This window comes from Haliotis rufescens, unplaced genomic scaffold, assembly GCF_023055435.1.
Source record: "Haliotis rufescens isolate VD_foot unplaced genomic scaffold, xgHalRufe1.0.p SCAF_5, whole genome shotgun sequence".
Lineage (NCBI taxonomy): Eukaryota > Metazoa > Mollusca > Gastropoda > Lepetellida > Haliotidae > Haliotis > Haliotis rufescens.
In genome coordinates this window covers 21,776,770-21,803,897 of record NW_025964223.1, presented here as the reverse complement: position 1 = coordinate 21,803,897, position 27,128 = coordinate 21,776,770, and the positions used below count along the sequence as shown (strand labels likewise).

At 37.8% G+C, this 27,128-nt stretch overlaps 1 protein-coding gene across 11 annotated transcripts in view; it reads right to left on the bottom strand.

Annotated features, from left to right (window-relative positions):
* The window catches only part of LOC124112017 (rho GTPase-activating protein 20-like), a 276,303-nt gene that overhangs the window by 17,164 nt on the left and 232,011 nt on the right, over positions 1–27,128 (bottom strand). For all 11 annotated transcript variants that reach the window (XM_048384210.1, XM_048384211.1, XM_048384209.1 and 8 more), the window contains 8 exons: positions 24,430–24,546; positions 13,998–14,098; positions 11,274–11,373; positions 8,128–8,192; positions 7,043–7,234; positions 5,759–5,834; positions 3,587–3,664; positions 750–816 (listed from right to left, as the gene is read on the bottom strand). In XM_048384210.1, coding sequence (XP_048240167.1) covers positions 750–816; positions 3,587–3,664; positions 5,759–5,834; positions 7,043–7,234; positions 8,128–8,192; positions 11,274–11,373; positions 13,998–14,098; positions 24,430–24,546 — 796 coding nt within the window. The remainder of the gene's footprint in view (positions 1–749; positions 817–3,586; positions 3,665–5,758; positions 5,835–7,042; positions 7,235–8,127; positions 8,193–11,273; positions 11,374–13,997; positions 14,099–24,429; positions 24,547–27,128) is intronic.

Genomic DNA, 27,128 nt, shown 5'->3' with positions numbered 1-27,128 from the left:
ATACACTGACTATTATTACCAGCCAAGGTGATGTCAGTGACATACTACGTGCACTAAGGACAAACCCATAATAACATTTTTTAACTACTTTAGTTTTTATAGGGTCACTGTAACTATATTAGAAAAAATTGCTAAATAAAACTTTATATTTTAAACAATTTCATACGGTACATATAACATGAATTACTTATATATAAGAACCCTTTTGAAAATTTAAAAAAAATTCTACTTTTCAGAAATAAAATTTTCAAAATGTTATTTTATTACATATAAACTTATTGACTAAATTCAGTATCATAAACATGATCACCCTAAACAAACAACAGAAAACGACCAAATCGGGGACAATGGGGACAAAAGAACACCTGCTGGTTTAACCTGTATTCATACCCACAGAATAGAGGTATTGTCAAAAAACATGGCTGGGATAGAACAGTGGTTCCTATTGACTGACAGGCCAAGCTGACAGATTTACGTGGGGTGGGGCATCTGGGGGGTACGGTCTGAAGGGTGGTGCCACCAGGCACATGGGTCATGTGTGACTGATTTACGAGGCAGAAAACAATATCAATTGTTTAACCATAGCCTCATCATAACACCGACCATTTGCCAAATACTAAACATAAATTCTAACATACAGTTACCTAGATTCACGTCTTATCAATGTTAATACTTACCTATCGACATTATGAGACTCGTGTATTAAAATTCATTTTTTCATTACGCATTAAAAAGTAAAATTGACTTACCTATAAGAGGATAAATCGTTTCTTTTCCTGTCAACACCCACAACTGGTAATCCTTCTGTTCACTCTCCTGTAATGAAGATTAGACGTATACAGACATGGCACATAGCAAAGATATAAGTTAAACTATAGTGTAAATCTGAAATACATATCTACATCCACTCACCCATATATGTACATACACCAACCTCCCTCTTGAACAAGCTTTGTCAGTCTATTTATAGATTCATAGCTCCTCTTTCACATCAAGATAACAACATTACTCATAAAATTTCGATCCCGCATACATCCTGTCACTAACGTTCGATCTGATAACATCAAGGAATGTTTTTTATCGGTTGTTTTCTTTCAATTTGTGAAACATTTTCTTATCCCAAAGAAGGGTTGTTAGTTTTATACATCAACACTTTCCTATACAGAGAGTTGTTAATAGCTGTATTACTGTATTCAATCGTTATGAATCATAAGTACAAACATAGTAGCTGGCACATATTAATTCAATGTCATGTTTAAGAAAAATCCCATCTTTCATAAACCAAACTTATCATCAGCATTGTCAACTCTGGACTGTGCATGTGTTTTGTGTTTTATTCTATACAAATGACAAGATATTTAGTTGCATACATCACTGAAACATGTCTAACTTCTTTGAGAATAAATCCATAAATCTTATCCTTACTCACTGAAACATGGTAAACCATTTATCACAATCATAAAAAATCACTGGTCTTAATAAACGACTGTTTTCAATGATCTGCGGTCAAAACATTTCACTATAAAAGAAACAACTAAGGACATTGTATGACATCAGCAGCTTTACAAATATAATTCTGTCCAGATTCACATATTTGGGGAAATAAATATGTCTAAAAGATAAAATGATTAATATTTTGTTAGACCGTATACAAATAGGTATTCATACCACTAGTCACTGAACATAAAAGGATTGAACTATACCTTCAGTTTGTGCAAAAAGCTGAGACTTTTTGACAATAATTTGGGCCTCATACACGGCATGGCTAACATCTACCGCAGTTAGACACTACAGCATCCGTGAACACAGTGTCACACCGACAGCCAACTCCATCGACACAATCCCACAGTATAGAAATCCAATATGAATGGTCAAAAAACGCAAATAACGATCCGAGCGATGATGCTTGTTCAATTCTTTCTCATCTCATATAAAACAAATGTCATCCCAAATCGGCTGCATGGGGACCAAATGCCAGTTATGTCAACAGACTAATCCAAAAATGTCTCTGATAAACACAGTGGTCTCCCTTTACGGCAGCAGATCAACAGGTAATGTTGTCCGTGCGCTGTTGGTCAGCAGTGATTTGAGGGTGCGGATCTCGTGGGGGTTATTTTCAGACTCTGGGCACACACTCAAGACCAAGGCAGATCTACCAATGGACACAGTCAATCTCAACAGTCATGAAGTTAATCCCCGATTTACGACAGAGATTAGCCCCCCTTCCCCCCCAGGTTTAACGAAGGCTTGCCAATTAGTGGGAAATTAACTGTACAGGATAATTGATGTTTTCCAGGCTAACAGTGGCTTGTTCTTCTAGGGTCTATCTAATTGTTCACTTCCTATTGTTGTAACAACAGAGGGCAGCCATTGGGGGAGGCCATTGTTCTATAAACTGCTACTGTCTGCCCTAAAACAATCCAGACTGGGACAACAATGGAGTAATTCTATCAATTAAAACATATCCTCTGATTGTTTGCAGGCTTGTCTGCCCTTAATGACAGTTAAATGTAACATAGTAGGGATTATATTGTTGCAGAGGTGAGATCTGGAAAAATATTAGTGATCTTAATATTGAAATAAAATTTGAGGACTTTTATGTTTTAATGACTACTTTTTGTGAGTTTTCTTCAGCACTGTTTACATCTTCTGTTTTTTTGTGATATTTACTTTTTGACAGATTATGTGATTTACATTGTTTTCTCCATTTTAATTAAAATAATTATAGTAAAATATAAATATGTAATATTATTTTTGTTTAAATAATATATATTTTCCATGCAGGGAACTGGATTAATAAACAGATAACTAAATTGCTTCACAGAATCGAGAAATACATATTTGAGGGAATATACAAATATGATTTGGTTGATAGTATATACAGTGACACGTCTTCAATAAGCAGTTTTTTAAAACAGATTTTAGGCTGCAGTATTAATAGAAAAACCCCATGATCAGAATACTGATATAATTGTGATATAAATGAGCAAATAGATTTGATCATTATTTCAGTCAATTCTCTATTTGTAGAAGCATAGATTAACTATAACAAAAAGTCATCTCATAAAAAACCCTCTAAATATTGAGTTATAGTAAAGGCGCTTAATTCATTATCTATTAGATACTATCACAATACCTCAGCCATAACAAATAAATCATTTTAAAATTTCATATTCATAATTTCCATAACATGCATTAATATGGTTAAATCAGATATATTTTTAGGCTGTGTTAACAGATGAATGTAGAAACATGGTTCTTGTGTATATTTATTGAATTATATGATAAAGTTCCACATTTGCAAATGTATAACCGCTGTATTCTGTACAAATGAAACTGAAAAAGGAAGTAACACAATGTGTGAGTGAGTATGGTTTTACGCCGCATTTAGGAATATTCCAGCAATAGGCTTCACACATTGTACCCATGTTGGGAATCGAATCCGGGTCTTCGGCATGACGAGCGAACGCTTTAACCACTAGGCTACCCGACCACCCCAGTAACACAATGAAGCGTTCCTACTAGCTTTGATTACAGGTATGGCTATTGTTGATTACAGGTAACACGTGCACTGATTACAACTTACCTGTATGAGTAGCTGTGCCATGCACATCCGCAGCACGTCTTTGGCTTCACAGGTGTTATTGACTGTCACAGAGCATTTCTACAAACAAAATAAAAACATTAATTAAATTTAATGTTAAAAATATTTAATTTTAATTATCATTCCTTGTTCACACCAACACAGATCCTTCAATTCTATAACTTATACAACACATACAAATAATCTTCCTGAATAAAAATATGTTAAACCCCACATACAAACACTACACTTCAAATATACGTCACTAGAGACACGTTATGGACCATATTGTTTACAAAAAAAGCTTATATATAACTTATGTACAGAAATAATTTTAACCAAAGTAATTGAATCTTTTAGACAACTTTAAAATATGGGTTTCTGACCAACCTCTAAGAAGCTTCACCAAACTATGATGACTGCGGAACATTAGCCAACTTTTTAACCTTACTGAACGAAAATATTGTGAAACTATTTTATTTCTATTAATTACTGTGATGCCAAATTTCTGTTCAAACTTCTAGAAATAACAGCTCCAACTTCCAGCTGTACTTTGTAAACAATCAATTCTTCATTGAAACACATATGTCAAGCAACCAAAATAAAGAGTCGCTATGTCAGATTTCTGATAACTGCAATTCAAACTACATAATCAACCAATGGCAAGACAGTCCCATAAACAAACCATCTATGCACTAAATGCCAAACAAATTCAATCAACAATCAAACGGTATTTGTTTAATATTTTCAAACCCTCGTGCCAGTAAAACTGCCTTGGAAATTGATGTCAAAGGAAATCAATTGAACACATCTTCAAATGTGTCAAATAATTCAATGATATTTGCTTAATATTTTCCCAGACCATGCCACTAAGTGAGTTTAACTGTTTGTGTACTTAAGGGTTAATAGTCATTTAGCAGCATCAGACACAGCAAGAAAGGTGTTGCCTTAATTGACACCAACAGGGTGTAGTGCAAACATCTATTGTCTTGCTGTTATACACCGGTATAGTAGATAGTATACTTGTCACCTTCTACTCAGGAGAAGCTTGAACACTTGAACCGACAACTGTTTGTTTGCTCGCCTGATATTGGTATGTGATTTCAATTTAATTAACTTCAAGGCAGGGTACATTTTCCTGATTGCTTGAAATTTTAATGTTCTTAAAACCAAAGAAATGTTTTTAGGTTGGTATTCATTTTTTTCAGCTGACATGTTTTCTTGGGACAATGGACTGTTTTATTGTTTTATTACATTTTATTATGACATTCATTGGTAGTGTACTTACTTGAATGACACTCTTATTTCAGAACAAAGGGTAATTTTGGCCATGTGTTTTTGATTTAGGATGACATACTGATTGGTCATAAACACAGTTCCTCTTGTTTTATTACTTGTTCTGATTTTATCACCTGTTCTCAATTATGACATGCTTGTATATTGCAGAGTTTACTGCAGTGGTTTATTGAAACCATCTGTTTGAGTTAAATCTGGTAAACAAATATTCAGAGGATTTTTTAACCAAGAAAATGTTTAGAGAAAGAGGAAGATTTTACATTAATATCAACATTTTTGTTAGGGCATTTTAGTTAGAAAGAGTAGTTCAGACATGGTCTGTATTTGCAATCACAGGACATATTAAGACAATGATTCATAAACATAGAAATAAATATTTCATAATTGTCCGGATGGAGTAAATATGTTTCTGTTTTAAGAGATTTCCGTCTCTCAACAAATAGGCTGAACATGAGGGTTTAAACCAACATGTCCGCCACCATCAGTCGAGGAAGCTTACTGGTCATCGCAGATGAGTGGACTCCGAGAGGATATGGCCTCATTCAGACACAGTCCAGACCATCAAACCTCTATTTAAATGTTGCCTTGTTGTAATTTCATGTTTACTATTAACTCGGCTCCGTGCCAAGCCAAGTCCTTACATATGTTCCCATTAGTGGAAAGGCGGTTTTCTTAAACAGATCAATTGTGTTCAGACAATAACGTGTGTTTGCACCCTTCACATGCCACCTTGTTGAAACAATTTCATTAAAAAACCTTCATAATTAGTTTATTTTCACGCTAATTGTGTTGAATCTGCAAACTGTGGTACAGTTTGTGAGTTTAATGAGACGTTTCTGCCTTGGTGGCGGTGTTGGAAAAGTACAGCATTGCACCAACCTGATCAATATGCCTATTTACAACTTTGAGCTGGGTTGTGCGAGACTCCTCTTTCAGCTTCTCTTCCTGAATTTGTCTGGAACAGAGTAAAAGACAATACAGACCCAGGAAGCTCATGTTGAGAAGGACTCAGGTTCTTATACAGACCTGTCTTTAAGGCCATTCTACAACATCAGCCCAGCCATGGCAAGATTATCACATTCTTGTTAAACTAAAACATTTGTATTTTCGAGCACATGATCATAACAAAAATTCTTACACATTTCCTTCAGAAACAAATATGTACATATGCATGCATATTTAACTAAGAAATGTGATTTGACATCCTGTATGAACATAGGAATCAAACGCTAGGTTATCCTTCTAATAACCTTTCAGTGGACTTGGTGCAGAATGTTGGAAGTGAATGTAATCAGAATCTTATCGGCCGGAAAATCTTATTGCAGTGGCCAGTGCATTGTGGGTAACACGACTGGTGACAATCTCCTGTTTGGCTTCAGGTCAATGCACAAGGTCATCCCGCAAGTGCAAAACACTGCATCAGCTTGGCCATTTTGGCAGACAGGTATTGCATAGTCAAGCAACATCAAACAATGGAGAAATCCCCAGAAACAGTTTCAAAATATCAAAGAAATCTAGATTACCTTTTTCATATCCTATATAATACATGAATTACCACTTACAAATTCTAAAATTTTGAAAAATTTAGAACTTCTTCAGTGTGTTTGGAAATTTTCCATTGAAATATTTGTATAAGCATGACTCATGTAAAATATACGTTAATTCATTTCTGATGTTTGGAAGGTAACATGTTTGAATAAATTCTACCCCAAACCCTAATTTAAACAATCAGCTCTACCACTCAGTACAGCAGGATTGAGAAAGTTCTCCATCATATGAATACTGCATTAGTCAGTCGCCCAGCAGGTGAAATGTGATGTCTCATTCAACAATACAACTGCACTGTCCCTCTCAACAATACAATGATGCCCCTTTCAACAATACAATACAATGATGCCCCTTTCAACAATACAATACAATGATGCCCCTTTCAACAATACAATACAATGATGCCCCTTTCAACAATACAATACAATGATGCCCCTTTCAATAATACAATGATGCCCCTTTCAACAATACAATGATGCCCCTTTCAAGAGTGCCTTTAAGAGCCAGACACTCACAACCAACATCCCCAAATAAAACCACCACCACCACCACCACTGAAGCGATGCCCTCACAAACATCACAATAAGGACCACCATTTGACAACTCTAAACTTACGCAGTTAATTTCGTCAGCCATTTGTCTTTAGTTTCAGCATCTTTGAAAGTAGCCACAGTGTTGGTTGTTGGCCACCCGATGACAAAGGATCTGTCCTGTGGCCGCGTGAGTTCACTCACTTCCTCGATACAGTTCGAGATCCACACATCACACAACTGTATTCGATGCTTCAACTTGAACGTTGTATTGGATCTGAAACAAAACACAAACCATTATAGTTCATACATAGACTCAAATGCCATCTCAAGGATTACCTTTACAAGACACATACAACAAAAAACAAACGGAGTATTCTGCAAGATATGAAGGTGACCAAAGTATTTGTCACAAGCATGAAATACTAGTACTCATATCCGCCACCAATACCATTTCCAGTCAAAAGTCATTGCCATGGAAACTTTAAAAATAAATTTGTCAAAAATCCCAAACTTTCAAAAGGCCCTAGTTCACCACAAGACCTATGTATGTACCAAGTTTGGTTGAGATAACTCTCATGATTTTTGAGTTCTTATCCGGAAACGAAACATGATGGATGGATGGAAAGCACCAATTCCTATACTCCCTTTCCACTTCATAGCGGGGGATAATAACTATTGTTACCTCTAAACTCTCAAAAATGTGTTTAAAAGGCCATTTTCAAAAATGAGTCTGCTAGCCAAGAATATTGCTACCATACATCAAACAGTGTGGCAGAGACTTGGACAACTGTTGATGGCTCTGAATCACCTTGTCAACATTATGATGGGAAGGAAGTGTTATCAATCTCCATACAAATAGGAACCAATGATAGCAACAAATCAACAAAATTTGACGCTCATAAAAACAGGAAACACAACAATCGAAGAATTTTTTGAAGGCCATGGAAAGTTTGCATCATGTTAGCATAGGGAAATAATTATGCAGACATTGTTCAAAACCAACTCTGATATGAGTGACATATTTGGAAAGCTTGGAGCGAGGAATGTAGAAGCCATGGAAAGGGATCCGCAGCCCAATACCATGAAGCTCCTGCGCAAATACACGCTATCCTCCCTCAAATGAATGTGTTTGTTACACGATTATAATCAGATGAAAGGTGTACTCACTTCTGCTTAGCGATGAGCAGCAGATCACTGAAGAGGAAAAGGTAGCGATCCTGCGTCTGCATGCCCTGAAATCATAAGCAAACGTAACATAGTAGACTTTTGTACAGGGATATTAATGCCCTGAAATTATAAGCTGACATAAAATGGCAGATTTTCGAACATGGATATTTAAAAATGTGGGATTAGGATTGTCAAGCTGGATTATTGCTGTGAATGATGGGCGTTATAAAGAATATATATCTGAAAAATTCATTTGCTGGCATGGCTTAGTTAAATGAAGCTCCAGAAAGAACAGGTCTTGGATTGCAAAATATTCCATTGTGGTGCCTTAGACGATTCATGATTCAATCAAGAAAAATACCCTGGACACTTTCATCACCATACCTTTAGTTATATAATGAACCCCAAAAAGTTAAGTATCATGAATATTTTGGGGATATTTTTTAATTGTGACGACAGGACAAACAATTTTTTTTCAGGATATTTTAATTAGAAATCTACAATGCTAAAAATAGCCACCAAATCAGACTTACCAATGAGCGAAAGACATTTTTAGTGAACTTAATGATAAATGGGACGAAGACGGTGATGTCACTTTACGAGGCTATGGTAGCCCGTGGGTCCAGAGTATTAATCATAATAGCATCAGCATCTTATACACTGCATTTTCGAGAACGCACAAATATGGGTATCAGTAATAATCTCCAAAAAAATTCTTGTATAGGTTAATAAAAAAAAAGTAAATTTAGATTACTGTCTGTGAAACATTGATTGTCAATAGTTACTGAACATAATTCACTTCATACCATCAATCAAATGTGTTTGCTTACGTTACGTACAAAAATATTGGAATTTGATAACAAAAATATCTCGGTAATGTTATATTGGAATTTGATAAGAAAAATATCTCTGTAATGTCTTACATGCGAATCTGTGTTACCATACTAAAATCTTCAAATTAAATGTTATTCCTGTAGCACTGCACCAAAATGAACCAGCGCTGCAACTGGCAAAATTCAACCTTGCCATCTCATGTTTTCTACGACATATCCTATCACCTATTGTGTGTAATTAATGTTTTTTTTACCCCACCCCACCAAATCGACACCACATATAACAGCAACAAAACATATATGTATCAAAGCTGACGGCGAAACATCCCAAAATGCTGATTAACAAACACAGATCTTTTCACGATGTAGTTTGTTTTATCATAAAGACCACACGAATGTTGATCACATGTTCAAATACTGCCCGGCTTGTGACTCAATAACCACAGCAAAGAACCTCTATCATAAAAGAACAATTAAACAAAACCTCCACGATCCTATCAAATATTAGCTATCTGTCCTTATTTAACTTATCAACAACCCGAACGAGGCAATGTTTGGCATTGTCAGAAACACAATGAAGAATCACATATACATGGACGATTCAACATAGTTATTTCCAGGATACATCGTGAATCAAACATATATGATTAGTTGGACTATTTACATAACTTGAACTCGAAGTTCAAAATCACGAATATTTGCTTAAGCAGCCCGATATTTCATTACATTCTTTCATCCAACATGTGATTTATATCATACGAAATCTCGCCAAGTAAATATTGACCTTCGGAAATGTACCGAATATGAAGCTAATATTAACATCAAAAAGGTATCCAATGTAGAGCATTTCTTACTGACATTGTAAGTATGCAAAAATCACACAAAAACATGTTCACATGTGTACAATGTGTGAACAAACGTAAACACTGGCTAGCTGACAATTCCAAAGAAAGATATTCCTTGTAAGGGAATGTGTGGTTTTGTTTACAGTATTTATAAAGCTATGGTAATGTGGTGTAGATGTATGGTGAGTGACCATCACACAGCCACATTGTCTAAGCCAACAGACGTATTTGACCAGGGGAGTCAGACAGTGCATGAGGTGGAGAGCCAGACAGGGGAGATAACTCTGTGTCGAGTTATGTCCACCATGTGGTCAGTGTCGCCAGAGGTTCGTTACAAACACAACTGGAATAGTTTGTGACGAGATCGCTGAGGTTGTAAATGTCAGATGACGTAGAAAGTGGCTCCTTGAAGGTTACCGACTCCATGGTTTATTGTATAAATTGTACCGGGAATTGTACACAGACAACTATGTACACATGTTTACAATTATAATACAATTACTTTTTATATTAGATTTTTGGGGGCAGTCGGGTAGCCTAGTGGTTAAGACCCAGGTTCGATTCCCGACATGGGTACATTGTGTGAAGCCCATTTGTGGTGTCCCCCACCGTGATATTGCTGGAATATTGCTAAAAACGGTGTAAAACCATACTCATTCATTCATTATATTAGATTTCTTCATTTGCTTCCTTATATCTCAATATATACTGATTAAAAAAATATGGAAACATCTATAAGAAAAGAATATTAGAATTGACTTTCATATGCACACAAGTCACAAGCAGCTGGATGATCGCTAGTGCAGTGTTACACAATAATTACTCCCTCCCTCCCTCTTGTGAACACGAAGGTCACCCAGCACTGCTATTTACTTGACAACTTATTTTGTTGATGAATACTTTAGGTTGAAATATAGTAATATTCGTCACATGTCATGTTCCCTTTCTTAATTTCTTCAGTATATAAATGAAATATAGAATATATATCTTTACATTTCCCAAGGCACGAGTGTTTCACAAACCTTTTTCAAAGTATTTTGTGGGATGCTATGCATATCTTAACACTGAACCAGTGGTAGAACCAAACCTGAGTCTTCAGTGTAATCAATTACCTTATACACTTGGCCACAGGATTCAAATAGTCAAAGAAAGATTCTCATAATTTTCCCCAAATGTTATGCATTCACCATAAAATATAATAGACTTTAGTGACAATTGAACCTTGTGGTGTGGAAAACAGTTTGAGTTTTCCGTGGTTCGAGACATTAGGGGAACTTTAGGCTTAATTTGGATACTTGCGTCTCCCAAATGAGTTCGAGACAAATGGGAATTTGCCACATCCAAGTTCGACAAAATGTTCGACTGTATTTATACTTTTAAAATCTTTTGGATTTTGGCCTTCAGTAATTATGAAACTTTGATACATATACATCATAATGTCAGCAAGGGAGGCAACTCTGTTACTTACCGCTGCCAGCTGTGCAGATCCCTCCATAACGTAGAGTCGGTTCCCTTCAGACCCCGGTCGAGTCGAAACATCCCCTTCCTTTTTGACCATGTTGTGTGACCTAAAATGAAGCATTCTGACCATGAGCAGTTTTCAAATAAGAGAAAATTGTGAATTAATAAAATGTTATATTTTCAGCTCATAAATTATGATTCAGGTACTTTTTTACAAAGTCTGACAAAAAAGTTTCAAAAACATTTCAGACATAATAAAATTCAAGAAAATAATTTGCAAGTTAAATTCAATAGATGTATTCTAACATCAACAACAAACTGATATTTAGAAAAAAATATCTATTATAGTTCTTTGTAGTTTTAAGAAAGAGACAGAATGAAAAAAATCACGGGGAAGGTCCTGTTCTGTGCATTACACGTGTATCTGCCACGACTTAATACAGAGGTCGGCTGGTTTAGTCGTAAACCTCAAACAGGAATGTTTTTTTCTCCACCATTTTGTCTTCATTCGAGAAAATCCCGGTTAAATTTGTTACATGACATGATTCACCAAGGACATATTCAGAGTATAGAATCTACAGGAAACACAACAATGTGAAGGTCACGGCTATGATATCATCCTCGAAACGTGGACATAGTCCAAAATTTGTTAGAACATTCAAGCGTTCACTGAAAGCAGACCCTGCAATTCCCAAAACATCTAATCCAGCCATTCAAACAGGAATTAAATAAAACAAAAACTAAAGCAATCGTTTCTACCTGTCTTGAGTACTTTTCCTCGTCTGATTTTATTCCTGTATTGGACGAATCTCGTGTGTGTCAACTCGTGGTAGATGTTTCGGGTTTATTTGTACATAAAACTGCGTCATGTGTTTCAAAGTGATAGTTTTTCTCTGGGTTTGGGTTAATGAGAGTGTGTGTTACGTGAAGCTGTACCACACTGAGGCTGTAACACCTCGGTCACACCACGGCGTGTACACTAATCACAAACATCGTCAGTCCGCTGACTGCCTGTGAATAGGGCGGTCAACATGTTCAGGATAACAAATAACATGCAAATATTCGGCAGTACTGACGTTCTCAAGGCCAATTAAAAAATAGTCCCCCTGCCAGAACAAATCCCTGACACATACTTAATTAGTTTGCCAAATTTAAACCCATTCTTCGACAAATATACATTCTCCAATCATCTCATCAATGCATTAAAAAGGTTTTTAGGAGAGATTGGTTTTACTTTTTTTGTGAATATTCAACAGGGAAGCTTATTTTGAGTGTTGATTTACACCTTGACAAATATTCAACACAGCTGTTTTTGAAAACCTTGATTCTGATTGTTGATTACTGTTTAATTGTCAGACAAGTAATTTTGTTATGGAACTATTGATCAGTAGAAACCAAATTTAATCTTTTTCTTGAAATTTAGCCTTCACACATTTTGTTTTTCTGAGAGTGTTGAGTTTGCAAATATTCCTTCAACAAACTATTTAAATTTAAAAAATATAATAGGATACTAAACATTTTGAAAATAAATACTTATTCAGAATTGAAGAACATTTAGAATGTGATTTTGTAATGACAAAAATTACTTCATTGAGTGTCATGTAATTATTTATAAATAAAACCATATCACTATATCCTGTTTTTATGTAACTGGATTTGGACTAAAAGGTATGGAATTGTATCAGTAATACTAAGCACACACAACGTGGAATACAAAGTACACACGTGCCCGGTTTCTCAATCTCCTTTGCTCCTGGTTAGAGGTCACCTGAATTAAGTCAAATACTGACCTCACAATGTAGTGGTCACTGCAGGTCAGTCGATATAAACCCAGCCGGAAATTGAGCTATCATTTTGGTAGCATGCGGAGCATCTAGGCTTTGTCGGTTCATCAAATAAAAGAGGAATCCCTTTAAGATCCCTTTCATGGCCAGGAAGAAATTTAGAGAAAATCATTAAACTAGATGTAATGGGATCGCGTCAACTTTATTTGTGTTTTCCAAACTAATTTTGTTTCTGAAATATTCAGTTTTCATTTTGGGTTGCACTAATGGGATCACGTCAAAATTATATGTTTTTCAATCTGTAAATTTGCTGTTGAAATTTCCATTTATTATTTCTTATTAAGATAATGGGATAACTTCAAGAACATATGTGTTTTCTAATCTGTAAATTTTTTAAATTTCCATTTTTCATGCTTGATTTAAATAATAGAACTTGAAAAAAACGTATGTTTTCTAATGAGGTATTATTTTGAACATACATTTCTCATGTATGATTGAAATAATGGGATCATTTCAATATATTTGTGTTTTCCAATCCATAATTTTGTTTCTGAAATTCCTATTTCACAGGTTTGATAGAGAGAAAATTTACACACATCCCGGTCCAGTGTGGCCGACAACGTCCAAACAAACGCTAATGAAGAAGACACACATCAGTCACATACAAATCCATGGGAGCAGGTTACAAGGAAATGATGAATGGCAACTTTTCTGAATATAGTTTCACATTCACCAAAATCAGCCAAAAAATATTCACCATGGATGTATTGAAATTCATCGACTTGGCGACATGTGTCTTCCTAAGCTGTGACTTCCTGGCAACACAACTTACTGCTGTGTGTAGCGGGAGGCCAAGGCTAGGTACATGATCCAGCTCACAGCTCCACTCGCTAAATTAGGAATAAACTTGCTAAAACAAACTAAAAATAATAAGTCATGTGTCTTACCATAGCGAGGATGAACTCTTTGACTTCCCACTGCCAAGGGGTTTGAACAAAACGGCACTTGGTGCAGACTTTCTTCTCGTCGCCGATATGCCCCGCTGCTTCTGAAAAGGAAAACACCATTTTGTTAGAAACAGGTATTAGATATAGTTTGGAACTGTGATAGGTTTTTTTAACAAAATGGTCATGTTATTCATTCAACACCGACACAGTTCACAATTCAAGGCCTGGGCCCACTTGCACAAAGCGATCTTAGCGCTAAGACTATCGTAAGCCTTTGTTGAAGTATGGTAGTTACGATCATCTTATCGCTTTGAGCAAGTGGGCCCTGGTCTGAAATTAAAATTGAATTAATAAACTATTTTAAAAAATTATGATAAATACACAAAACAGTTCACAATTAATCTCGAGGCCTGTTCTGAAATTAAAATTGAATTGATAAATTATTCTAAAAGTTTTATGATAAAAACATAAAATTAAAAATGAAAGAATTATAGATTTCTACCAAACAAAAACATAAACATTTAACACTACCTTCATAACCTCTGAGAAAAGTGGTGTCAAAAATCACAACTGACCGAGTACTTCAGTGTTGATATTAATAATATTGACATAATGCATGTGTAAGATGAACTGATATGGTTATATGAAATCCATAACGAGGGTCCAGAAGCGATCTGATGATAGGTAGCTACCTGTGAATATTATACAGGCGAAACTTGACTCCTCGGGATAAACGCATCCTAAATGTCCGACATATTTGGATTGTTTGAAAATGAGGCTCCCTGAAAGTCGACACCTGCACAAGTAACGAGTACACCTGGATATAGGTGAGGAGGAGAAATGGAAATCTTAATCCTGTTAAAGGTCTACCTGACTATGGAAATTAACATGAGGCTCCACAGGGGTGCGTGATGAGGCAGTTTGTTGATTTGTTGATTTGAAAGTAGTCGGGATTTAACTCAGAGGGGGCTGGCGTGGGGATTAAGGATTATAATTGAAAAAGGGTGGTTTGAGCATGGGGTTTTTGTCAAATGGGTTGTTGACATTTGACATGGCTTGGTAGGAGGGACAATTGTGAGTATTGAAACTCAGGATGGGGTTGCAGTTGGAAGAGGTGTCAGTGAGACAAGGAAGTTCATTAGGTCACAAAGGTAGAGTGTGGGGTGCTCCTGGTGCTACACCTCATTGGGGACCCTATACAGGGGGTGGTGCATGAGGGGGTGGTGGAGGAAAGGGTGTGGTGGAGGGAGGGGGGATGGTGGAGGGAAGGGTGCTGAAGGGAGGGGTGCTGGAGGAAAGGGTGTGGTGGAGGGAGGGGTGTTGGAGGAAAGGGTGTGGTGGAGGGAGGGGTGCTTGAGGAAAGGGTGTGGTGGAGGGAGGGGTGCTGGAGGAAAGGGTGTTGTGGAGGGAGGGGTGCTGGAGGAAAGGGTGTGGTGGAGGAAGGCATGGTGCATGAGGGTGTGGGTGGTGGAGGCAGGGGTGGTGCATTAGGGTGTGGTGGAGGGAGGGGTGGTGCACTAGGGTGTGTGGGTGCATGAGGGTGTGCTGGCAGGGTTATAAATAACAAGTACCACATTTTAACATCTTTTGGTATGACGTGGCCGGGGATCAAACCCCTGACCTTCTGCTCTCCGGGCGGTCGCACTACCACTAGACCCTGGAGGCAGTCTGGCCAAGTCAAGAGATGTGGGATGGAAGGTGTGGTGGGGCAGTAGGGTGGAAGAGCAGTAGCGGTGGGGGTGAAGGGTGGGGGTGAAGGGTGGGGGTGAAGGGTGGGGGTGAAGGGTGGGGGTTGAGGTGGATTGTGGAGGTGGAGTGATGTAATGTTTTAAGGATGTGTTTTGTAGTCTCATGTTGTGTTGGTATTTAGAAGAAGGAGAGGAACCCTAGTTGATCCATCAGCAAACTCCTTCTTCAAACATTCCCAACCATAATATCTGGTCTCATGAGAATCAATGACTATGAGTCCTGTACAAACACAAGCTCACATGTACAGTCAAAAATTGGAGCCCATACTTTAAGTGGACTTAACATTTATTGAAAAAATTACAAACAAATAAATCTCTCTCCATTAGTGGATGAAAAAATGTATCCTAAGAAACAAGGCTCTTATAACACGCTTGTAACGCAGTGTTGGAGAGAAATGGTGGCCACAGAACAACAGCAAAACTTGGGTGAAACTAGACCAGGACATCAGCTGCCTGTTATATTAATGTAATAATAATAACACATTATTATTACCCTGGTCATTGCATCAGAGTGCTCTCGATTTCCATTCTCAGCTCCCTGGGGTGTATACAACCAAGGCACACTAGTGCATCTTATCCTACCGGGTACCCATTCACTGCTGTTGAACAGTGCATATTTCAAACAAAGTCACATGCCAAGGAGGCACCACATGCGCTAGTGTGGGGCATGACTGAAACTCCCAGGAGTCAAACAGGGTTACCTATCCAACTAGTCTCAGTGTGTAAAGTTGTTTAACTTCATCTGGTTTGTGACTTTCGGCTCTGACCTGTGAAGATCCGGGTTAGAATACCAACCTATGCTTGCCGAAAGAGGCGACTGACAGGATTCGGTGGCCAGACTCGCTGACTTGGTTGATGCATGTCATTGTATCCCAATTGGGTACATTGATTTTCATGATATCAATCACTGGACTGTGCAAGAACAATATCATAGTGAGTGAGTGAGTGAGTGAGTGAGTGAGTGAGTGAGTGAGTGAGTGAGTGAGTGAGTGAGTGAGTGAGTGAGTGAGTGAGTGAGTGAGTGAGTGAGTTGGGTTTAACGACGCTTTTACCAGTATTCCAGTTATATCGTGGCGTGTCAGCTTAATGTGGGAGGAAAGCCCGAAGTGATGCAGGTCTTCGACGTTTACCACTTCGGTAAACTCACTAGCACGGGTATGGTGCTGACAAACCTAGAAACATAATCAGGGCGAATCAGGGATTCGAACCCACACAATCATAGGTTTCTGGCGTGCCTAAGGGACGCAACTCTGTACAGCGAAACGCGGCGCCTTAGATGACTGGGCCACCCGTGCCCCCTCCTCGTTGTAACCCAGTACTATACACAATCAGATGCCTTTTAAACCCTCAACCTGCAATTACTGCGTTCTTCCAAACAAGGATACGTTAATCCCCATGATCTCAAGCTAAAACCAATACCATTATTCACTTGTATATTTATATACAGTAATCAACGTTTAAAACAAACACGCTTGTAACAAACTGACCGATATAAGGCACTTATGTTTCAGTTCTGGCCATTTGTTGTATATATGCTGTGTAAATGCTTATAACGAACTACAATTATTACAAACTAAAAAGAGTGGTCCCTTTGAGTTCGTTATATTCATAGTTAACTGTAAATAACATTTCTGTTCAACAAAGGCTTTTTCTTGTTTAAAGTGACCATGGCGAGTTCAAGAGAGGGCTGAATGTTTATTTCCAATTAGTTGTTGTGATGATAGCATCCCTTTTATGTTCTCATACAAATCTCTCCTGGATAGCTGGATAATAACGAGGGTCCTGAATTAATACTGGCGTCTATCAAATAGTCAAAATAAACTGACAAGCTGCAAAAAACATTGATTTGTTGACAGAATCGTCCGTTTGTATCTGGTACAATTTTTGTCTTTCAACCCCTGTATGTCGCCCACCATTGGGGAGCCTCACCCCTGCTTGACACCTACAGGTCAACTAGCTCCTTAATTTGGAAGTTCCTGCACTGGCTGGTGACATCCGACCTCTGACCCATGACCTTGGCCCAAGGTGACCACAGCATCTACATCTAACCTGGTTCCATCTTCATCAGGTCACATGACCTCACATCAAAATCAGGTCAAGCCCTAAAGAATGAAGCACTGAAGCACAAACTTATTTCTTTTAATCAATCAAAGATCCTATCTCAGTATCAGAACTGAATCTACACGACATAAGTCACTCCGATATACCACCGAAACCCCCACTCCCTACATACTTGGGATTTGTGAAGTATGCCTTCTCCAGATTGGATCATTTGCATGTTATTGCCACATAAACAGTCATGAATGAACCTGAAAGACCACAACTCCTGACGATTACAAAAATACACTACTGCCCGAAGGTGTGGTAAGGCAACACTGGCCGTTTGCTGAATGAAATTTTCTCACATGCATAACAAGATACACCCACTCTTAGTCAGACAATGACGACTTTTTGCGTATTAACCCGACTCGTTTAGAAGCTGTCCTAGGTACCCCACACTGAGACTGATCTCCTGACAAAGTTCACATGCTGGAGCAAGGTTGAGTCATGACAATCAAACCATACGAGCAGAACGGGGACCCGTAATTTACACTTGCCGTGATCATTGTCTGGTGGTGATTCAACTCCAGGTAACAATCACCATGGAATGGGAAACAGACACATGCTGTTCTGTAGGTTCACTAAACAACCCCCAGTCTCCACTTTAAACAAAATTTTAAACACTATAACAGTGTTACTTGACATACCATATTTGCTGTAATAAGAACACCAAACGTTTAGAAAATCGACAAAGATGTCCTACTAAAAAAGTGCTATACATTATTACAGTGTTACTTGACAAACCATATTTGTCAAAATAAGAACACCAAGCGTTTAGAAAATCGACAAAGAAGTCCTACTAAAAAAGTGCTATACACTATTACAGTGTAACTTGACATACCATATTCGCCCTAATAAGAACACCAAGCATTTAGAAAAGTCCTACTAAAATAGTGCTTTACAAGTGAAGTCTGTTTTTAGAGATCTAGCGGTAATAAACAAACTTAGTTCATACATTGATGAAACTAAAACCTTTTTGATAATAGTTACTAGGCAGTTATATTCCCTTCAGCACTGCTGTTATACTTTTAAGCATCTGTTATACCACAAGAAAATAAGGATTGTTATGTGACTGTTTGATAGGGTAGGTAGTTCTTATAAAGATTACTTACAGATAGGTCTAGTTGGTGAGGAGGTGTTTATTAGAGGAGGGTGTTTAATACAGCGAATACTGTATATACTTCAGGACAATATTACCTTACACTTCTGACTGAATTCGCCTTCAGTCAGAAGGGTTAGAAACTAACAGTTTTTGTCCACTAGTCCTTATAATGATAACGTATAGCAAAACCCTTAAAATGGGCAAATTTCTACTAGTCCTTAGGATACCTTTACTATTGGGCAGTTTGGTAAGGACTACAGGACTAGTGCCAATTTTTAACGCTGATGAGTCTGTCTAATAGTGTTAAGATGCAAGAACTCTGAACAACAGATGCCTGTGATAAGTGCTAGGATTTAGAGTTACCAATGTTTCAGTTTATGGCATTATCCAAATGATTTTCCCACATTTCTCATCTCACAAAAAAGAATATAAACAACATCTTGTATCTACCGTTCAATTTCAAATGTCAAAAGAAACACTTGCCCAACACTTCCACATACTCCAAGTCTCAAACTGAAAGATGTTTTTCATTTCAGTAATAGTATTTTTTATACTTCAAAAGAGTCTCATCCAGCAAATGTTTCTGAAATCTAAGTATACGACAACAGACAATACTTGATGATAAAGTCATACTTGTCCTTCAAGATATTCCATCAATGAAAATAAAGTAATTGATTTTCTTCTCCCCCGATCCCAAATCCCAAATTCTTAAAGGAAGCGGTCGTTTGAGCCCTAATCTTCCCCCATGACTTTGTCATGTTCTTGGTATCCTCACACAAACATCAATCCCACTACAGTCACTTTACACAATACAATCTAAACCCACAACTACTTTTTTTCACATGAAAACATAAAACTTCCATAAAAAAATGTTTATGTAACAACTCCAAAATTTCAAAATTGAATATTTTTTAGAGAAATAAGTTTTTGGAATCCTTTGAACACATGAATCTCTCTTGAGATAAGCCTTAGCATGGTATAATAAATCCTTGGCAATCTGATATTCTGTTCCTTAACATTTTTGGAAATATCCGTAATAACATTGCATCTACACAATAGACCCTTGCGTATGCATAAATTGAAATCCAAGCTCAGTTTAACAATTTTCTTGTATATACACCACACTGTTAGAAAACATTCCACTCACAAAACATGACATAGTGCAGTCCCAAGGTCTTTTGTAAGCCTAAAAGTCATTTCACAGTTCATCACCCTGCTACAGATATCTAAAGCTGACATAGTGTGTACTCCCCAGGGAGCTGAGAATGACATTCGAGAGCACACTGATTCCTTGACCAGGGTAATAATGGTGAAGGCTCAGAGTATGCACTGGTGTATAGAAGCTATGGCATTATATTGTAATCAAAAGAAGTCTTTCATATCACAACTGTTTCACATCACTTGATGAATTGAAAGAATCAGTTTGTCTTTAACTTTTTTTGAGTAGCATAAATACTATTATCGCCTCCCAGTTCATGTCCAAAACAATTTGCCATCCAAAGATACCCAAACCTATACACAGGTCATATCTGAGATGAACATCATCATTGTTCATATACAAAAAACATCTGGCGTGGTGTCCAAAACAATATGCCATAAAAAAATGGTTGACCTATACACAACTTTTATCTGAAATTAACATATTTATTGTTTCATATACAAAAAAACATCTGGCGTGGTTTCCAAAACAATATGCCATCAAAACATGGTCGACCTATACACAACTTATATCTGAAATGAACATATTTATTGTTCATATACAAACAATTCTTGGGTGTGTCCGAAACGATATGCCATAAAAAAGTATAACCAAAAGACAACCGAGACTAACACTGCCATACTTCATGATAACATGTCGTATTATGTAAACAAGCCAGATTCAACCACACAAACAATAACTATATGCTTCTAATCACTCAAACGCAAAAGTATACCGACCTGTATCAGAAATATGAGTCGTACATACACATCGATTCCAAATGAAATAGAACCATTTTGCTTTCGATATTCAGTGAATGTTGATCAAAGATTGTGGTCCTCCGTTGTTGCCAAACTTGCCCCAAAAAGTCAAGTGAAAAACACCAGTATTGTGCTCACTGACTTGCTCCAAAGCTAATCAGGTTGTTGTGGTCGAGATTATCCTACAGATAACAATAGGCGATATTCCAATACCATAAGCCATGTGCATTCACCTCTGCAATATACATCAATCTCAGCCAATCAGATTCCTCAAGGCCAATCAGCAGCCAATCATATTTGCACAGATTGAAATATACAACCCCTGAGTATACTATATTGAGCTAGCTAATATGCTTCATTAAACACTACCATGGCAGGGTTACTTACAGGCGTGACTTCACCGACAGAGTACTTGAAATATTTGTCTATTCAGAACACTACACTAATGTTGAAATTATTTCAACGAATTCATTGTTGAATGGAAACAGTCAAGGATACGATATACCTGGCTGATTACTTTAATTCAGGTCCAGAATTATATATCACCGGCTTCAAATGACTGGTGTTGGGATAAAGACTACAAACTACTTTAGATTTTTACTGTGAAGGAATGTGTAACATATTACTAGAACTTGTAATATTATGGGCTATCAAGGCCGTAGTTAACTTTTATTGACAGGGGGGGGGCAAATATTTGTACAAGTATCACTTGTCCCCAACTTGATTCAATCTAGGCTGGCTACGGCACTGGCTATCCTATAAGAATTTTGTATCTGCTCTTGTGTGAGTTAACTAGAAAACCATACAGTCCATGAAGTAACAGTTATGCATGAAGTAAATTATAGAATTGTTCTACAACAAGACCCTTGAGTACTAAAGAACACAAGACTCATAATTTCATGAGCTGGAAAGGAGAGTATGGGCTTCTTGAGCCGAAAAGGGGATGAGAAAGAAATAGAGGTGATTGTTTTTATTAAACATACGCTCTGGGGTCTGAAGAGAGGCTCGAACCATTAAGATCTGCATAGAGAGTAGGTCTTCAGCACCCGTGCTAGCCATAAGGGGCGACTCATGGGATCGGGTGGTCCTGTTCGCTGACTTGGTTGATGCATGTCATCATATCAAAATTGTGTAGATTGATGCTCATGATGTCAATATTAAACTGGACTGCCTGGTCCAAAATTGATAATTTACAGACCCCTGTCATATAGCTGGAATATTGCAGCGTTAAACACCAACCAACCAATCAACCACCCAACCAACCAACCAGCCAGCCAGCCATCCAACCAACCAACCCACCAACCAACCAAGAGAGATTCAGGGTCTACTTCAGTTGAATCAGGGAGGAAGAAACTAGGCATACATACATATTGAATAACAACGCTACTTATTCCCTGAACTATAGAAGCAAGATCCACAAAATACGTAATAAAGTTACACTGTATGCAGCTTATGACACAGGTCTATTTTTTTTTAAATATTCCGGAAACAAATATCAAAATCTACAATTACCTCATCTAAGAGTAATGGCTGAGACAACGGGACACTCCCCACCCAACCCTAAAATGACTAAACAGTGCAAGTCACACATCTAAGATGACTGGTTTGAGACATCACTGATGAGGCAAATCTTGGGGGCACCGATATTGAAATGTCGTCACCTCGTCCACCCACGTCAGAGGAAGAGCTGGTAATCCTCCCTGTCGTATCATGTCATCAGTGACCTCCTTCTATGATTGATACACTCCTATACATATTGTATGGAGGACACGCTACCTGGACTGCATGCACTCTACTGTATGGCTTGGAGCCAGTGGTTGATTTATTGGGTTTATCTGAGAATTCACCTCAATATTTTGTGCATTTATAGAGGAATAAACATGAAAACCCGTGTACACACTTCGTGTAAATCCACTCACAAAATACTGAAGTTCTTAATTAAACACAATAACTATAAACCCATAAACAACGATATGCACATTTTGCTTAAATCCACGGATTTACACAGAGTCAACACAGGTTTTTACACTTATACCTCTATAAACACAACAACATATTGAAGTCTATTTTTATAAATATATATGTCAACAACAATCACTTCACAGACTGCTTACTTCATTAGCAGAAATCCCAATCATTAACATATTATTTCATTAGCAGAACCCCCAATCATTAACATAAAACAACAACACGAAACCAGGATCATCGTACAGCACAAGGGCATCCAGAGTTTGTTCCCAGCCAATCAAATGCCACGGAATCATTTGCATTTTATTTACTGTGCTTTGAACAGCTTTTCAGTTATATCATGGCATCAGCAGATGGATGGAAAGCCGGAAGTGATGCAGGTCTTACACAAATCTGGGAATCGAACCGCGGGTTATTGACATGCCTACTGGACTTGACTCTGCAGTTTGCAGAACCTTTGCTGACTTGCCCCCCTTATATATTGGACATCTTGGAGGAGGGAGGGGTGGGGAGGGAGGGGAAGGGAGGGGGTGAGATGGTATTGGTGAAGCATTTGACATTTGAATCTCCATTAGCAAATGCGACATTAAAATAAGACATTATCTCAACAGTGTAACCTGATCAGCAATCAAAGTGATGCCATCTCATGCAAATATGACAATATGATGTTCAAATCAAGATTAACAATGAAAGTGAGAGACCATCCCATGTACCGAATACTTCATCAGTTGACATATCTATGGTAGAAAGCAGATATCTGATAAAACAGACACAGCATCAGCTGGCTGGGAAACAGGTGGTGACTGACCATGGGCCATTATCCAGTACCAGTAGGTAAGCACCAGTTCCAGGTAATTACTGGTCCAAGTGACAATAAATGGGCGACAAGACAGGTGCCATCGCCAGTCAACCATTGCAACAATTGATGAGCAAGAGGAATACGTCAAAACAATAACACTAAATAAGGCCTTCCAAAATCAGATTCCTTAGGACTGAAAATAAGGGCTGGGACGGGTAACTCGGGTACCCAGGTCGGGTGGGTCGTGAGTAGGACCCGGGTACCCACAGGACTACCTGGACCCGTGGTTAGTCACGTGATATATTGTTTAATGACAAAAATTATCTTAAACTCTATGGTTACACTATAAGTCACTAATGTTCCCATTTCTTTCTGACAATGCACCCATTCCTTCTGATTTTTATATGTTTGAATAATGCAGTGTATAAATGATCAGATCGTTTTACACGTGCCAGGGCTAAGGTCAAACATTTCCAAATCGGACAGTTCGTACCGATCACTAAATATCTACAGTAGATACCCAGGGAGGGTCGTGTAATAGGGTGATAGATACCCGGGTAGTAAATTTGGACTCGTCCCAGCCTTAACTGAAAACCCTTAATACATTTTGAATGAGTGAGTTAAAAGGTAATGTTGCATTAGCAAACTTTCAGCAATATTTCAGCAACTATCATCACTGAAACTGACCAACACAGTCAATGTTTACTGGATCCATGTAATGTATTTTTCAGTATTTCTTGTGTGAAGATGACTGACCTGTGCCTTGTCGCGATCTCGAAGTTGAAGGTCATCATGGGGGAAGCGATCCTGTACGGCCTCGACCTTGTTGTCATTGTCAGCCTCCCGTAATTCATCCTCCCGCTCTCTCACCATCTGCAGATACAGATATATACATATGTTCATACAGGTGTTGGAGTGTGTATATGAAATAATAATGTAACATGCATGCTTAAACAGTATCAACAAATTGTAAAACAGGTTTGCCACAGTTAAAAGTCATGCAAAGTCCAGACTCCTGAAAAACAAATTGCAACATAAAATGTATGAATAATAATATAAACATCAACACCAGATTATAACCACTCTCAATATCTGCTAAAACTGACTCCACTAGACACAAACGCCAAAATAGTGTTAGTGAGTGAGTGAGTGAGTGAGTGAGTGAGTGAGTGAGTGAGTGAGTGAGGTTTTACGCCGCTTTTAGCAATATTCCAGCAATATCACGGTGTGGGGACACCAGAAATGGGCTTCACACATTGTACACATGTCGGGAATCGAACCTAGGTCTTCAGCATGACGAGCGAACGCTTTAACCACTAGGCTACCTGACCGCGGTAAAAATCACATGAATGGATCACTGAAATCAGTGATGACACCAGGTGTTCGAAAAGCGCATGCATGTCCTGCCAAACCGGTAGCGCCTGCCATTCACACAATTTGCATAAAAAGTAAGTTTTTGTTGCCTAACACCACACATCAGTACTCCTGCCATGCGACGGCGGCTTGTAAAGAAACCAGACAATCAAGTGATTGACCTTTAAAGGCTCACAACACTTACGGCTGCCTGGAGCTCCGAATCAAAGACAATATGGCACATCTTCCTCTCGTGGTACAGAAGGGTTCTGAGATCTTGAAGCCTGTGATTATTATGCCTGGATTGTGTGATTATCGGGACGAACCGTACGTCACAAGTCACAGTACTCCATCTCACCCATCATAACAGTGGGATCTAGCAGCATTAAGCTTATAATAGCCCACTGCACATCAACTCAACCATGTTGACATTAAGTCCCCTCTTAACCTTGACAGAAGTAAACACACATTCAACCACAACGTCAACAAGTGACCAAAAACACATAATCACATCAATCACAGAATTAAACATATTTAGAGCACACAAATATGAATTTTTAAAATATTCAAATTATCTTAACATAAAGTAAGAAAAACATGCAACTTTATGGATAACAACTTCCGGTTTATTGCATATAGCGACGTTTCGATGTAGATTCCTTTACCATTATCAAGCTGGAGTGAATCTCCATAGAAACGTCGCTATACGCTATAAGTCATTATCCATATAAAGTTGTACGTTTTTCTCACTTATTTTGCCAACTTCTAGAATGCCAATCAAACAGTCATCTTAACATTATTATATTCTTATATACTGAAAATTAAATTATTTAAACATTTATACATGTCAGCCTAAGTTTATCAATGGAAATTGAACTTAAATCATTATAGTTCTCCATCATCCAGCCTATGAAACCAATACTCTAAATTCTCAAAATATATGTATATAAACATTTTCTGAAAGAGGAAACCAGATTATATTGAAAAACCTACACAGTTTTCATCCTGTGTGAAAAGCACAGATGACAGAGGTATAAGCATGGCCGCAGCGGAGCGATGTCTCGCAGGAATGTCACAAAACACAACGGAACCGTCACGTCTCACACCGGTAGGTGTGGCTACTCCAATGACTGACAGACTCTTGTAGCAATCTACAATCTAGGGTAATAGAATCATCCGTGTGGATCTTGTCGCTGACACTAGGTGTCACTGTCACACCTGATGCGCTGGAGGCCTATACACAGACTCACTCACAAAACAACACAACTCGAGGCGAGACCGATTCAGGAAGAGTTTTGAACTCTCACCACATGAACTACATTTTACTAACACTGTTTAGGAAACACTTTGCCCACATATACATTTTTATTAGATGAGTTTTGACCCGAATAGTATTTTCCTAATATTTAGCAAAGGTAACTAGTTCTTCTGAGAGGCAGAAGTTTACAAGGAAATAAATATTATTTATTTAATAATATAAATAATTACTCAGTAAATTTCTAAATGCCCTTAAAACAATTAACAGTTATTCATATATATATATGTTTGTCCAAAAACTATATTTGGAATATGACAGTTTAAGTTAAGTATGTAAAATCATGTTTTGAAATGCAGAAATGGGAAATGATTTTTTTAATCTTTAGTCTCCATTTCATGTAATATGTTGTCTTTAGCAACCCATGCTAGCTGTAAGAGGTGACTAACAGGTTTAGGTGGTCAGGCTCGCTGACTTGGTTGATGCATGTCATTGCATCACAATTGATGCTCATGATATCAATCACTGGACTGTCTGGCTCAGACTTGATTATTTACAGACTACCGTCATAAAACTGGAATATTGCTGAGTGTGGCGTTAAACAACAAATAATAATAAAAAAAATAATCATAACAAACATTCTGTGCGTGTTATATAATTCAATCACCTGTCCTGACCTTGCTTACACCTGGGTACTGATTGAGTGAATAACACCTTCATGGTTGAGAGATTTCCCCACAAACACACATTCCTCCAGCCAGGTGATTATGTCAGAGAAACGCGCACATCGCCCATCCCACCTTGTTTATGAACCGAGCCGCCGGGCATGATGGGATTTTCCATGACC